Source organism: Homarus americanus, unplaced genomic scaffold (assembly GCF_018991925.1).
Source record: "Homarus americanus isolate GMGI-L3 unplaced genomic scaffold, GMGI_Hamer_2.0 scaffold32929, whole genome shotgun sequence".
NCBI lineage: Eukaryota > Metazoa > Arthropoda > Malacostraca > Decapoda > Nephropidae > Homarus > Homarus americanus.
Window position 1 is genome coordinate 22739915 of NW_024737097.1, and position 17025 is coordinate 22756939.

At 37.3% G+C, this 17025-nt stretch overlaps 2 protein-coding genes and 1 non-coding gene across 3 annotated transcripts; 1 reads left to right on the forward strand and 2 right to left on the reverse strand.

The window, feature by feature from the left end:
• Positions 1-1194: 1194 nt before the first annotated feature.
• Positions 1195-7161, reverse strand: LOC121873342 (m-AAA protease-interacting protein 1, mitochondrial-like). The gene is made up of 7 exons (XM_042376871.1): positions 7099-7161; positions 6201-6354; positions 5435-5630; positions 4995-5108; positions 4148-4223; positions 3738-3834; positions 1195-1643 (listed from the first exon to the last, which is right to left on the reverse strand). The coding sequence occupies exons 2-7, from the start codon at positions 6320-6322 to the stop codon at positions 1550-1552; spliced, it is 699 nt and encodes a 232-aa protein (XP_042232805.1). The 5' UTR covers positions 6323-6354; positions 7099-7161; the 3' UTR covers positions 1195-1549.
• Positions 1879-1951, reverse strand: Trnav-cac. Its single transcript has one exon. It is a non-coding gene; the product is annotated as a tRNA-Val (tRNA).
• Positions 7162-7844: 683 nt separating the features above from the next.
• LOC121873139 (lysosomal protective protein-like) lies at positions 7845-16844 on the forward strand. Its single transcript, XM_042376455.1, has 9 exons — positions 7845-8003; positions 8531-8703; positions 8855-9017; positions 9402-9536; positions 10110-10321; positions 12177-12374; positions 14108-14233; positions 14558-14717; positions 16124-16844. The coding sequence occupies exons 2-9, from the start codon at positions 8540-8542 to the stop codon at positions 16295-16297; spliced, it is 1332 nt and encodes a 443-aa protein (XP_042232389.1). The 5' UTR covers positions 7845-8003; positions 8531-8539; the 3' UTR covers positions 16298-16844.
• The last annotated feature ends 181 nt before the right edge of the window (positions 16845-17025 follow it).

Sequence of the window (17025 nt, forward strand, 5' to 3'; positions counted from 1 at the left end):
CGCTCCATATAAGTTACTTTACATGATAACTACTTACACATCAATGCATACATGGTGAACTACTCGTATATACTTGCATCAATGTAAACTTGTATGCAGATTTTAATGAATATCTATCTATCTATCTGTCCATCTATCTATCTGTCTGACCGTCTGTAGTGTGTAGCAATTTGTAGGACAGAGTTGTATTATCATTCTATATGCTGAAATAAAGTACCAATAACTTTACTTAATCTAAAGTAATAATGTTGGATATATTCAATAAATCTACTTAAGTACTTTGTTATTATTTTTCTTCTGTGTTCCATAACCTAACCTAATGCAAACCCAATTTATTACTAAATTACCTAGACCGAAACTATTGCTAATGTAACCAACCTTAATCTGATGCTAACGTAACTTAACCTAACTTAATGATAACGTAACCTAATCTAATGCTAATGTAACCTTTCCTAATGTAACTTAACCTAACACAAACTAACTTAACTAATGCTAAACAAATCTAACTAAACCTAAGCTGGCCCCTTCAGGTAGGATTAGGATGGTTAATCTTCAGGTGAAATAAGCATGAGGGAGTTGAATCTTGACACACAGGCGAGTGACTTGGTGGTGTCCAGTTCTCTCACTTTACTTACTTGCAGGTTGGGAGGTCATTCAATTCTCTGTTACACACTGCTAGCAAGTATTGGATATGTATGGGCTCTGTTATTGAGTCTGTATGGACCGTTACATATTAGTACAGTATATCACACCCTAAGGAGAAAACTTTTTTATTATTTTGACAATAGTTTTATTAGAATATAAAAATGAAACATGGATCATAAACTAAGTGCATAAAACAGTACAACATAAATGGTCTGGTAGCAACATATCTTTCACTCTCTTCCTCTCTCTTAATATTCCCGTAAACAACCACCTTCATAGATCAATTCTTCCGACCCATCGTAAAATAATTCTCTCATGCCTTTGCCGACGTTACCTGTAATGTTCTAGAAAGTTAGGTTAGGTTAGGTAAGGCTGTGTAAGTTAGGTAGGGTTAGGTATGTGTGCTTGATTAGGTAAGGTTAGGTGTGTGTGGATGGTTAAATTGGTTAGGTTAGCTTCTGTGTATTGTCGTATGGTTTTTATTATTACTTACTATCATCCAATTCTCTCCTAAGACTAAACCAAAATCATGGAAACAGACAAACGACATCAAGCACAAAATTCTTTACTCATAGCTTATAATACTGTACACAATATCTACTATAGCTTATGGACAGGAGCCTCCCATAAATATATATATATATATATCTGTGTTGATAATTGTGTTTAATACAGTGAAACCTACATATAATGGGCTCTCCCATTACATATACACTACTGTAGTCCTTTAGTTGAAGGCTTCACATATTATGGACCTCGATATAATGGACTATCTTTAGTCATATAGTCCATTAGATGACGGTTTCACATCTAACGGACCTCGATATAACGGACTATCCTCTCCAACATAGTCCGTAAAGTGGAAGTTTCACCGTGCTGTAGTTTTATGAAGGTGTTGTATCCGCTATTCCCTTCGTACTATCGCTTGAAAGTTCTGAAGCCTAAACCTGGTAATGGTCCAATCTGGTAGCTTCCCTTCTGTGTATTCTCGGTGAAACCTGAAACATGGACACTATTTGCATTAATATTTTATGAAGGGCTTTTTCTTTAATACAGTATACCTGTAACTATGTCTATAGTACTTATAATGGTTACCGAGAAGACCAGACAACATGCCAACTACGCTGGGTGACCATTACCCCGGAACAGAATCCACAAATTGATAAACATCCAGGTCCCCAATTACTGCTGGGTAGACAGAGGCAAATAGCGTAAAGAAACTTGCCCATAGTTTCACCCTGCCCGGGATTGAACCTGGGTCCACTTGCTTGTGAGGCGAGCATGCTGACCATTACACCACAGAACGCCATCCATACATATACTGTACATACATACAAGCATGCATACATACATACATACATAATACATAGAAACATATACCAGCAGTTGTGCTTGAAGGCATTAATCAACAAGTCGAGGGCTGTCTATACTGTACAGTACTGAGATTCTGAACAATAAACCTATGACAAACTGGGGTGTCTAATATTCAAGCAAAATAAACTGGGATGTCTAATATTCAAGTGAAATAAACTGGAGTGTCTAATATTCAAGCAAAATAAACTGGGATGTCTAATATTCAAGTGAAATAAACTGGGGTGCCTAATATTCAAGCAAAATAAACTGGGGTGTCTAATATTCAAGTGAAATAAACTGGGGTGTCTAACATTCAAGTGAAATAAACTGGGGTGTCTAATATTCAAGTGAAATAAACTGGGGTGTCTAACATTCAAGTGAAATAAACTGGGGTGTCTAATATTCAAGTGAAATAAACTGGGGTGTCTAATATTCAAGTGAAATAAACTGGGGTGCCTAATATTCAAGCAAAATAAACTGGGGTGTCTAATATTCAAGCAAAATAAACTGGGATGTCTAATATTCAAGTGAAATAAACTGGAGTGTCTAATATTCAAGCAAAATAAACTGGGATGTCTAATATTCAAGTGAAATAAACTGGGGTGCCTAATATTCAAGCAAAATAAACTGGGGTGTCTAATATTCAAGTGAAATAAACTGGGGTGTCTAACATTCAAGTGAAATAAACTGGGGTGTCTAATATTCAAGTGAAATAAACTGGGGTGTCTAACATTCAAGTGAAATAAACTGGGGTGTCTAATATTCAAGTGAAATAAACTGGGGTGTCTAATATTCAAGTGAAATAAACTGGGGTGTCTAACATTCAAGTGAAATAAACTGGGGTGTCTAATATTCAAGTGAAATAAACTGGGGTGTCTAATATTCAAGCAAAATAAACTGGGGTGTCTAATATTCAAGCAAAATAAACTGGGGTGTCTAATATTCAAGTGAAATAAACTGGGATGTCTAATATTCAAGCAAAATAAACTGGGGTGTCTAATATTCAAGTGAAATAAACTGGGGTGTCTAACATTCAAGTGAAATAAACTGGGGTGTCTAACATTCAAGTGAAATAAACTGGGGTGTCTAACATTCAAGTGAAATAAACTGGGGTGTCTAACATTCAAGTGAAATAAACTGGGGTGTCTAATATTCAAGTGAAATAAACTGGGGTGTCTAATATTCAGGTGAAATAAACTGGGGTGTCTAATATTCAGGTGAAATAAACTGGGGTGTCTAACATTCAAGTGAAATAAACTGGGGTGTCTAATATTCAGGTGAAATAAACTGGGGTGTGTCTAACATTCAAGTGAAATAAACTGGGGTGTCTAACATTCAAGTGAAATAAACTGGGGTGTCTAACATTCAAGTGAAATAAACTGGGGTGTCTAACATTCAAGTGAAATAAACTGGGAAATAAACTGGGGTGTCTAATATTCAGGTGAAATAAACTGGGGTGTCTAATATTCAGGTGAAATAAACTGGGGTGTCTAACATTCAAGTGAAATAAACTGGGGTGTCTAATATTCAGGTGAAATAAACTGGGGTGTCTAATATTCAGGTGAAATAAACTGGGGTGTCTAACATTCAAGTGAAATAAACTGGGGTGTCTAATATTCAGGTGAAATAAACTGGGGTGTCTAATATTCAGGTGATCCAAAAATAGTTACAACACAGTAGTACAGTATACTGTACTCACTTCACTTTTTATATATATTATACCCACCTTCCAAACTCACCTGGCAAAGTATTCCAGAACGATGACAGAATGTTTGTCCAGGTTATACGGCACCCGAGTTCCTATCATCGTTACGTCAATATCACAATACTTTCGGTCTGTAAGATGACGACAGTGGCCAGGTTATGTAACACAACTATCATTGAATTATTAGTTTTTATTATGAAGTTGTGTAATATACTTGTAACTTTCTGTCTCTCTTGTAATGTCTATGTAAAAACTGTAATTTTCTAGATACATAACCCATTACTTTACCAAAACTTAAAGCACAGTAATTCTCTAGATACAATGACTATTACTGTACCACTACTAGATAAACTATTACTGTACCACTACTAGATATACTGACCATTACTGTACCACTACTAGACACACTGACCATTATCACCATCACAATAATTCACTACTTACCAACAACTGTCTGAAGAGTTACATTGTTGATCTGAGTGACTTGAACATTTTCTGGGGATAGTACGAGATTGTTGACCTGTAATAATACAATAACTAGATAGAAAATTATTAAGTAAAATCCTCATACAAGTTTACAATTCGTTCAGCATGTATATAGACAAGGTAGGTTTATAGTTCAACATGCATATTGACAATACAATACAGTACAGATTTACAGTATAGAGTCAGGATTAGAGGTTTGTTCCCACCCAAACTGAAGCGGTATCGACCCTAAATGAGACAGAGCAACACACCAGCACCAGATAACAGTAAGGATAAGTCAGTTCAGAGACTCATTCCCATCACTCAGTTTCACCACAGGGAGGGCAACTTCTGTCCCTGACTGCACATCGACAGAGTAAGTATATACAATTTCCGATGTACTGTAGTTAGATGGAGTAGGTATACAAACAATGGTAAACATGGTAAACAGTATGGCAATATGACCAAAAATTCGAAAAAAGAACACCAGATGCTTGTATCCAGTTGGCTCCTTTACTTAGGCGTGGTTACTTATCATAGTGAGGGAAACTTATACTCAATAAATAGAAACACCTGATGATTAGTCTCCCCAGTTTATGTCATGCTGTGTTACATTGTATTATATTAGGTTTGGTTAGGTTAAGTTATGCTATGTTAGCATTAAGGTGGTTAGGTAAGGTTTGTTTTGTTAGCATTGGGATGGTTGATCAAAAGGTGAAATATACCGGGAGGAGTTAACCTTCAGGTAATCTTACACACATACCTACATACTACACCATAATCACAGTTTTATACAGTATTCTGAAACCAAAATACTGTACGGTACCTGATCGCTGGTCCACTTTGTTCTCCGGATTTTGTCCATGGCTTTCTGTGAGAGAAGACCACAGAGATCACCCCAATCACGTCTGCTAACAAGCTCCGAGATAGTGCACACAGCCTGAAAACACCGCACGATTTATAATAAACAGTACTTTATAAATACACCTTAAAACTGTTCAGATATGATAAGTGAGTTCATAACATAACAGATGTATTAGCAAAACTCTGCGGCTACCAGCAAGTGCATCACCCTGTACGTAACCACTATTTGATCTACTAATAAAACATTTATCTGAGTAGCACCAAAGATTGACCTAAACAGCACCAAACAAACACTTACCTGAGCAGCACCAAACAAACACTTACCTGAGCAGCACCAAACACACATTTACCTGAGCAGCACCAAACAAACATTTACCTGAGCAGCACCAAACAAACATTTACCTGAGCAGCACCAAACTTGAAGAACTCCTCGTCAAAGCTGGGATCCCATTCTCTCTTCAGTGTGGCTATTTCCATACGATTGTGAAGCCACTTAAAAGGATTAGGAACGTAAAACACTTTCATTCTCGCTGGTGGAGGGTCCCTTCCTGAGCTCTGTTGACTACTGGTGCCAGTGTGGAGGCTGCACCACTTTAACCTTCAACGACAAGAGCAGTGGTTAATAACACGTCGACACAAGATGGCAGAGAGTTTCACTGTTACAAGAATATGACGTTATTAAAGTTCAGAATAACCTTGACGAACACACTACAGCGGAGCCACCACCTGCACGAGAATGGACGTACGAAGCATGAAGTATTCATTAATGATGGCTGTTGTCCCTACAGCTAACTTCCACTGATGATACCTACTGTTTAAGTATTAACTACAATGTTCTTTACTGCTGGATCACCTGGCTAATCACAGGTATATATGCAATGGTTTACAGTACAGGTAAAAACTATAAAAAGATAACTGTTATGTCAACAGTAATTTTTAGGCAAGTTTGACAAGAGATTACAAGCTAACTCCTGTCTCCCAAAATAGAAAACAGAAGAATCTTGACTCTACATTGGTAAGTAACCTTGACACCAATCAGAAAATGATTTCCGGGCATTTACACAAGAACAGGCAAAGGACAAACAGCAAGATAGTCCTGGAGAACACGAGGAACTATACCAACCTTAATAATCCTGCTAATCAAACTTTAAAGCACACAGTACAGTACCTTGGGTGAGGGATATGTGGCAGTAGTGAGCTCGTCCCCGCAGCCCTGGAGGACAAGAGGGCCAGAGACTGAAGAGAACACCTATGACTTGACCTACATAAAGGTCTGATGGAACCAATCATTTTGATGTCACCCTTATCACCTCTCCTGAAAACTGAGAAAAAAAAGTTATGATATAAAATCCAATTATGAGGGAAAGAGTCAGAGAGACTTACCTGAACGACCCTTGACCCAGCCGGCCTTGTTCTGGGGGTGAGGGGGAGCATCTGTGCTCTAGACAGAAAAATTGCTAAATGCATATTTGGTTGTTACTGCTTTATGTTTTTGTACCGCTCATCTGTTGCTAATTTGGGCAGCAAGCGAATATTTGACTGATGTACGCTTCATCAGCTATGCATCACTACCTCAGATTCTCATCTTCTTATTATCATTTGAAACTTACAACAAAAAAAACACCGACAAATAACATTTGAAATCATGTGCACTATCTGTATACGTCAATATCTACCGTGACTGAACAAACAATTGATCCCCAGAATAGCACATTAATTAGTTAACCATACTAATATTCTAATGTCTTTTAAATATAAACATTAACCAGTTAACCATACCTTCAAATTTCGCAGATTAGCCAATTAATGTGTTCAGGTCTAGTGTAGAATTACGTAAATAAGATCAATAAAAAATAATTATTTAATGACGTTACATGAAATTGTCACCTGTGAAGGATTAATACACCATGTCACTCTCCTCAAGTACATGTGAAGGATTAATACACCCTGTCACTCTCCTCAAGTACACGTGAAGGATTAATACACCATGTTACTCTCCTCAAGTACATATGAAGGATTAACACACCCTGACCCTCTCCTCAAGTACACGTGAAGGATTAACACACCCTGACCCTCCCCTACCACAGGTCCTGCAGCCTCACACTCACTCCAGCCTTCGTAAACAATATCTCCGATTCCTCTGTCAACATAATTTGTTTATTTTTTTATAATTTAGGTATTTCTTATGATAAATTTATTATTTTGTATATATTTTTAGATAACATAGTTTATAGATATAGTAAAAATCATCTTATATATTTATGGGTTTTAATTACGAAGGGTATATAATGAATACAGCCTTTAGGACAATCACAGTACTCTGGGTCTCTGCTGCCATATATTGTATAAGAACCACAGGTATTATAGGATGACCAAATATTAATGATATTTATTCTGTAAAGTTATTATACAGGTTTACAATCAGATAAACTTGTCTATAATCTAGTTTTACAGCTCAGTGTGAATATATAGTGTAGACAATGTAGGTATACGGTGCTTATGTAAGAGACTGTTGACCTCTCTGTGGGGGGACACAGGCAAATGGTAAATTGTATCTGCATCTGAATTATCTCTCTCTCTCTCTCTCTGTAGTTGGATTTATATAACTTGTGGTTGATGATGAATCTTGTGGTTTGAGATAGTGTGTTCTTGTGGGTGATAACTAAATAATGTATGTATTATTGTAGGTGATGGTACTTGTTGTAAATAAATATAGTGTAAAATCTGCATATAAAATAAACCAATTTTTATTTATATATAGTACAATATTTACCGAATTAAAATGATGAATGTAAATGGATTAAGTCTAAGTCATGGCCAAGGCAGAGGAGTTGAAGGGGATGTCATGTGAGTGAGGACTGAAGACCTGAGGGAGTGAACCTAGTGAGGGAGTTGTGAGTCACCGGCTGTCACTCTTTATCACTCTTCTACTCACGTTCTATACTGACAGAAGGGTTGTCTGTGCTGGCAGGTAACATCTAGGCGATCATTTGGTGAAGAGGATAAAAGAAGTAAATTTATTTTTTTGGCCCTGAATATCTCAATTAAACTCTAGGAAACTTTTGGTCAGTGGCAAGATGTTATTGTTTGTTACTGAAGAATTATTGTTGTGAAAATTGTTGTAGAATTGTGGTTTTAGGAATAATTGTTGATGAGAATGTTTGTGAAATAATTGGATCACTTGGAGATTTTGCCTGACACCTTCAGCTTATCTTACCTGAAGATTAACCACCTTCATCCTACCTCTACCTGGTAGGGTTAGGTAACAGGTTAGTACAGTATTATTGTCATTACTCTTCAAGTGAATTAAGCTGGGGTTAGGTTAATATTATGGGGATTAATCTTAAGGTGAATTAAGCTTTGGTCTTTAATCTACAAGTGATCCATATTTCTATAATTTAATTTTGTATTGATTCTGTATTTCAGAGTACAATATTCAGCATTTTGTAGAAGACATTGTACAGTACATTATCTCCAGTTACAAATGTTCCTTTACAGAGGTTCAACATGTATACTCTGGTGACTGTGGTGGTGGTCTGTCTCGCTGCCGGGGTTCTTGGTGCTCCGGACTCTGACGAGATAATCGACCTCCCGGGACTTAACCACAACATCTCTTTCCGTCACTACAGCGGATATTTGTCAGGGGCCGAGGGGAAACATCTTCATTATTGGTAAGTACAGTACTGTATCTTTGTCTTTTTTTTTATTCCCTCTTTTAGCTGCAAGATACACACGCTCAGATATTCATTAATTAGAATAAATCCTATTTCAGAAGCAGGTGTGTGTAGATGTTAGTAATATGGCGTGACAAAATGTTTTCAGGTTCGTAGAGTCGTCACGCTCTCCTGCAGATGACCCTGTTGTGTTGTGGATGAATGGTGGTCCTGGGTGTTCCTCGATGGAAGGTCTGCTGGCTGAGCTAGGACCATACCCTGTCAACCCTGATGGCAAGACTTTGAAGGAGAACATTTATGCATGGAACAAAGTAAATGAATTATCTAGTACATATACTGTGCTGTATATATTAATGCTTGATACTACACACTATAATTATGTCTTCTCAGTCAGAAAATATACCTTTTGTTTTTCATTTCTTGGTTTTGGAAAAATATTTTATCATTGGGAATTATTGTAAGGATAGGTGTACTGTATACTGTTTATCACTAGATACAGTATATGAAATCAATAATGTTTTTGCATCTTAGGTGCATGTCTAAGTATTGCTTTAGCATTTTGCTTTTGGTGAATTTCATACTAAATCACAGCAAGATGAGGCTTGCAGGGTGAGAAAATCCCCATGATTGTTGCCCCCAAAATCGGGTTTGTAGTATTTTCCTATTAATGTGATTTTTTGTGGTTACTTTATCAGATGGCCAATGTGTTGTTCCTGGAGGCTCCTGCTTGTGTTGGCTACTCTTATGACACCAACGGTGATTGTGCCACTGGTGATGACGAGGTCTCATTCTCAAACTACCTTGCACTCAAAGACTTCTTTACTAATAAAGTAAGTCCATCTCTTTCTCACAAATTCTGTCACTTATCATATTGTTGTAAATGATGTGTTTCACCACTGCACTTCCATTCCACAACAGGGCCGACTCCAAGATTGGTTTACCAGTTTACACTAAAATGGCTACTGTGTATAGTTTCCATTATTGGTATTTGCTTTGCATCATTGGTGTAGTAAGGTTTGAATAGTGAAAAATATTGAAAATTCCTAGTTGGCTATTGCAATCTTTTGCCAACACAGATTCATGGTATAACTACAGAAATATTGTGCAAAGTAACAAGGTTCTTTCTGAACTGGGCCATACCTAGGATTTGGTGTAATAGGCTAAGTACTCTGGGCCCCACGCACATAGTGGGTTCTCACGAGCTGCAGTCACCATTACCGAAAACTTGGGTAAAGCCTTGACTGACTGTAAGTGACATTAACTTTTAAACATGTAATCAACCTCAGGTCATAAACTGGTGCTGGGAAAATTATGTAAGAAAAGAAAGTTAGCCTTAAATTATATGTGTTCTAGTCATAATATTTGTCTTTTTTATAAAGTTTTTCTTTTCTTTCAACCAACAGTTTCCAGAGTATCGCAAGAACGAGTTTTTCATCACTGGAGAATCCTATGCCGGTGTGTACGTCCCTACACTGACAGTGAGGGTACTCGAGGGTCAACAAGACTTCAACATAAACCTTCAGGGCTATGCTATTGGCAATGGTCTCTCTAGTTACAAGCTGAACGACGACTCCATCATCTTCTTTGGATACTTCCATGGTCTCTTTGGTGACGAGTAAGTTTATATTATGGTACTTGTCACTGTCCAGGAGTTGTGAGGAGAATAATACAAGATTCCCTTACTTCAGTTTGTCAATGTTATCCAAAGTGGCACCATGGACCAGACTGAACTGTACCAGGGGATTTTACCAATTGTGATGTCAACCATTGCTGCATATTAACTTTCAAGTATTTATTATTGATTTTTATTATATGAATCATTTAAACTTTTTTTTTAATAGAAATAACCCACTTTCGTAATATAATACTTGTATATTTAAACTGTAAACTGACTACTAAAAGTGCGCTTCTAGGAGATCAACAGCCCGTGTGTAAAACAAACTCATACAGTAAATAATTCTTCAGAGGTACAGTCAACTACAGTATTACATTTACGCGGTACCTTGCCAGAACCGGACTTTCACTTTCTGCGGTGCATTACTCATATACGCGTGAAGTATAATTATTATTTTTTATTTAGCTCATAAAATTCATACAAATTACCCGGCCAGAATATAATTTACATTGCTGGAATTCTTACAATATGATGATCATTTTGAATATAAACATCATGGATTTTGCATTAGACATTTGGAATTTTTGGTCTGATATAATAGTTTGGTTTGCAAAACGTGTTTTTATCTTTTTTGCAAAATATATGAAGTTTACATTCAAAATATTCCCTGACCTGCAAGGAATCCAGAAATGTCAATTATATTATCCTAACTTTAGTCTGAGGTATTATTTATTACTAAATGTTAAAATCTAATGTTTTCACCCAAACATTTCTCAGAGAGGTAGGAGCTACTGAGTTAGGAAGAGGGGGGGGGGGGATTTGAGTCCAATTTGAATTAACATTAACCTGGCCACTGTATTAAATATTAATTGTGTGAGCATACCATCATAAAATTTAGATGTTATTTTTACTACAACATAGGTATTGTGTCGGAAAAAGTGGAGTTTGGGGGTCGGGCCAGTCTCTATTGGAATTAATCCCATATGTTCTGTTGTTCACTTTACGCGGTTTTCACTTTCCGCGGTACCCTGTGGGTTCAATTGACCGCGTAAATCAGGGTACTACTGTACTGTACTAAAGTCCGTTCGCCTCTCCTCCTGAATCACGAACCTCGAGATTCAGACTCTTGAATCCGAAGCACTAGATTGATACATTATTCTGTCCATATATGTTTCGGAAGAGTAAGGTGTTGGATTTGAAAAGATAATTTTTTATGCTCGGAGTTGGATTTTTTATTACAAGAAGCCTCCTTATAATGAACTTCTCTCTCCATATAATTTGCTAAATGGAGGTTTCGCATCTAATGGACCCTCAATATAATGGACATTCTCCTCCATATAGTCCATTAAATAGAGGTTTCACTATATTCTGCTTTTCTAGTGGCAGAGATAATAATTACTGGCGATATATATTTATATATACACAGCTACTCCTCGACTTACGACCACCCGGACATACGACCACCCCAGTCGTACCAAAATTTTTTCAAATTACGTATTTTCGAGTCCCGACGTTAGTGATTGCGCTGTGTACTGACAAAATTTTTGTTTGTAATTCCCTTTAAAATGGCTGGCATGCTTAAAAGTGAGAGTTTTGTGGTGCCGAGAAGAAAAAGAGACACCCATTTTAGATTTTCTGTGTATTATTTAAGCATTTTTGACCAATTCCACTTACGTCCTGGATTTGGGTCCCTAACCCCGTCGTAAGTTGAGGAGTGTGTGTAATAATAATAATAATAAACGGTTTATTAATAGAGTTGCAGCCGGTGGCTGAAAATATACAGACTTACATTTGATTTAGACATAATGATATAATATGCATTGAATACATTTACAGGGCTGTACAGTACATAAATCAGGAGTTGTTTATTATTTTTACAGGTTGCAGTAGCTTCAGACATCATTTACAACCAAGGGCTCAACATGTATAACTTGTATGATGACTGTCCAGCTTCACCATCAGCTGGGAATTTCTCCAGAGTTGAAGCTGATTTGTCTAATATCTTTAAGGAACATAAATCTCATCCTGAGATGATGTTGAAGGCAAGGAAGAGGTGAGTTGTTGAGGCTAATACATTTTTGGGGTTTCTACTGTACTTTGGTGGATCAGGTGATCCAGAAAGGTTAAAATTGCTTAGAGTGTCCGTCGTGGTCTAGGCTATATCACTTATGAGGACTGTCCAAAAAGAAACCGACATTTTTAATTAGAGCGCCAACGAGCCGGCGCAGCGTGCTCGCGACGGGAGCGCTGTGTAGCGGTGGTCTTGACCTTTAGTCTAACACTAGCCGCATCACGCCACGTCAGTTAGTCATCGAGCTACATGCGCTAGAGTGAACGTGTGTTTTGCACTTGGCGATTTGTTGCAAGTTGAATAATGAAGGAACTTGAAGAGCAACGTGTTTGCGTGAAATTCTGTTTCAAATTGGGAAAAACTTTTAAGGAGACTTTTCAAATGTTGCAACAAGCTTATGGGGAGGATTGTTTGAGCCGTACACAATGTCACATGTGGTACCAGCGTTTCAAAAGGGGAAGAACATCCACCGAAGACGATCCCAATTCTGGACGTCAGAGTCGCTCAAATGTGGAGGTGATGTTGATCGTCTTTTTTTATTGGAAGGGGGTCGTTCATCATGAGTTTGTTCCACGTGGTCAGACAGACAATAAAGAGTTTTACTTGGAGGTCCTGAAGTGTTTGAGGGAGGCAGTGCGAAGGAAGAGGCCTAAGGCATGGACAAACAAGACCTGGATGCTGCACCATGACAGTGCACCTTCTCACGTGTCGCTCCTTATCCGTGACTTTATGGTGAAGCACGAGACGACCATCGTCTCCCAGCCGCCCTACTCTCTGGATTTGGCTCCTGTGGACTTTTTTTTTTTTCCAAAAGTTGAAATCCACCCTGAAAGGTCGTCGATTTCAGACGATAGAAGAGATAGAAGAAAATTCACTACGAGACCTGCGCACCATCCCTTAAAACGCATTTCAGAACTGGACAAAACGTTGGGAGCGGTGTATCAACAGTGGAGGGGAGTACTTTGAAGGAGACAAGTCTGATTAAGTTGTAAGTAAAGCAAAAAATTTGTTTTTTAAAAAGTTTGGTTTCTTTTTGGACAGACTTCGTATATATACTGTATATAATTTTCTCATGTTAAGTCCTGTAAGTCTGTGAACTGCCACCTGACATAATAGGACTGACTGATAAGGTTCAAGGTAGGATTGATAACGTCAAGACGGCTTATGTAAACAGCTTATGTAAAAATCCATTTAATAATCAAGGTCTAATGAGTGGTATTTTGTTTTTTGGTCATAGGATCTTTTTTCCATTTTTATACAACCAAATCTCCCTATCAATTGTCTGTATTTTGAAGTTAAATTTGTAATACCAGTTCAGTCCTTAAAATAGTGTATGACAATAAACTTAAGCTTCAACTTTTTGGGACTAGGATCTTCAAAACCTGGGATGTTGAGTCTGTGAACAGTTCTCTCCGGTACTGTGCGGTGAAACCTTTATTTAACAGACTGGATGGAGAGGAAAGTCTATTATACCAAAGGTCATTTGGATGTGAATGAAACCTCCATCTAACCAACTATATGGAAGAAGAAAGTCCATTATATCGAGAGTCCTTCAGATGTGAAATGGACTTTCATCTCAATATAATCTGTTAGATGGGGGTTTCACATCTAATGGACCCTCGATATAATGGACTTTCTTCTCCGTATAGTCCATTTAATAGTGGTTTCAATATATTTTCAATCTTCCTTTTTTATTTTTCTATTACTCTCTCCAGGATCAATAACTTGACCCTGGATCCTCCCTGCACCAACGGCACAAACCTCTTGATGTACCTCAACACCCCAGAGGTCCGCAAGGCTATCCACATCCCAGACAGCGTAGGGAAGTTTGAGCTATGCAGGTGAGTACATGGGGGAAAGTACAGATAAGTAGCTTATTTTATACCGATTAAATAGAGAAGCAGGCAGTACCTTCCCTCTGATAGCCTTTTAGAGATCATTATGTACAGTCCACACCACTTATAAGCCACACAGACTGGCAACCTCGAAATTCCTAACAGGCAACTTCACTGGGTCTATCCCTCTCCCACAACATACAAACCACAATACAATATTTGTTAGTTATGGAAAGACATAGGACAATATTTAGTTATTTAATTTAAATATATACAAAGTGACATGAACATGAGGTTACTGCATATTACACTTATTCCCTTTATTTCCAGCGACGAGGTGAATCACGACTACAAGCGAGAGTACGAATCCATGAAACCCCAGTACGAGTTTTTGACGGCTCGTGTTCGCGGTCTGGTGTACAATGGAGACATTGACATGGCTTGCAACTTCTTGGGTGACGAATGGTTTGTGGAAAGTCTCGGGCTAAGGGTGAGTCGATTTGTTGTGTGTTAAGGGTGAGTAGATTTGTTGTGTGTTAAGGGTGAGTCGATTTGTTGTGTGCTGAGGGTGAGTCAATTTGTTGTGTGTTAAGGGTGAGTCAATTTGTTGTGTGTTAAGGGCGAGTCAATTTGTTGTGTGTTGAGGGCGAGTCAATTTGTTGTGTGCTGAGGGCGAGTCAATTTGTTGTGTGCTGAGGGCGAGTCAATTTGTTGTGTGCTAAGGGTGAGTCAATTTGTTGTGTGTTAAGGGCGAGTCAATTTGTTGTGTGTTAAGGGTGAGTCAATTTGTTGTGTGTTAAGGGTGAGTCATTTTGTTGTGTGTTAAGGGCGAGTCAATTTGTTGTGTGTTAAGGGCGAGTCAATTTGTTGTGTGTTAAGGGTGAGTCAATTTGTTGTGTTGAGTTAATTACTAGACTGTATTTTTAAAAGATCTGGAGTCCTGAATTATTTACAGTTCCTTTAATGCTCATAAATTGAATAGTATATCCTTATCTGTACAGTCAATTACTCAAGTCCATTCGCCTCTCCTTCTGAACCACAAACCCAGAGATTTAAGCTCATGAACCCAAAGCAGTAGACCGATACATTATTCTGTCCATAAAAGCTTTGGATTCATGAGTCTGAATCTCGGGGTTTGTAGTTCAGGTGGAGAGGCGAACAGACTTCTGTAGTTGACTGTACAACCTTACAGATTGACATTAAAATTTTTGAATTAAGTATAGTATGAATCAGCAAACTTGAATTCTTGTAGTAAAGCAGACTACAATTCATGAAACGTCTACATACTGTATAACAGATTTCTCTCGCCATATAATCCATTAGGGGGGGGGGGGTGTGTTCACATCCAACGAGCCTTTGATATAACATACTTTCATTTCTACGTCGTTCATTAGATTAAGTTTCACATTTAAGAGACCCTGTATATAAAGAACTTTCCACTCCAAATAGTCTGTTAAATAGAGGTTTCACTGTATTGATATGGAAAGTTGTACTGTATCATAAGCATTATTCACAATATTTGAGAGAAATCTAGTTATTATGAAAGGTTTCTAATAAATTCTCCAAATTGATAGGATCCAGTATTTATCAGGCTGTTGATGTTTGCTATATTAAGGTGTTTTAAGAGAAGGTATATACCCAGTAGTTTAATACAATACAGGAAATAAGCATCTCCTGGCTTTATTTAGCTGTCATTGGTTGAATTGCCTTACTGTTTAACATTACTTGTTTATCCCAAACTGTCTTGGTACATTGGTTGTATACCTACATTGTCTATACTCTACAGGTACATGCCACACCAAATGAAATCTTGTGTGATGATTTTACTGAATATGTCTGTTTGTCTTGTCTATGATGTATATCTGATTCTTAAAGCACTGCACATGATCTCTGCAGGTGGTGGAGGGACGGAAGGTGTGGACCGAGGGAGGTCAAGTTGGAGGGTATGTGAAGCGCTTCGAGAACCTTGACTTACTGACGGTGAGAGGCGCTGGACACATGGTCCCTGAAGACAAGCCAGCCCCTGCCCTCAAGATGATCACCTCGTTCATCTTCAAGAAACCTTACTAGTAGCTTCAAGTATACCAGTGAGGGGGTCATGTGTGTTGGTACAATACTATGAAATCAATTGAAAGACTTTTTAAACAGTCCTCGTGATGAAAAGGTTGTGTTAGCATAATATTTTTGTTGACTATGTATTAAGTTTGTTGCAACACATTATGCTTATTAAAGAATTTAGTATTTTTAAGTACTTTTTATAACTATATGAGATATTAAAGAGGTCGGGTATTCACATGTGATGTTCTTTATATAATAGTTGCCCTTTCAGAGTGAGAAATAGTAATATTCAGAAGTTACCTATATTTTTCTATTGAATTATATATATATATATATATATATATATATATATATATATATATATATATATATATATATATATATATATATATATATATATATATATATATATATATATATATATATATATATATATACTCAACTCTTATGTTAATCATTTATAGGGTTCTTCACTAATTATTAAATTTTATATTATCTAAAATGAAGTACTGTATAATTTTTTTATTGACTTACAATTAAAAACATCTTTGACTATGCAGCTGAATAGTTTTATTTCCCAAATGTGAAAGATTGTAAATTCTGAGGAACTTTGAATGCCAAAGAATTTAAGAGATTGCGAGTTAATGATGAACTGTCACTGTGGTTCACCAGACCTATGTTCATTTCACATTTCGGGAGAACGTATTTCACTAAAGGCCGAAAGTATACTACAGGGTGTT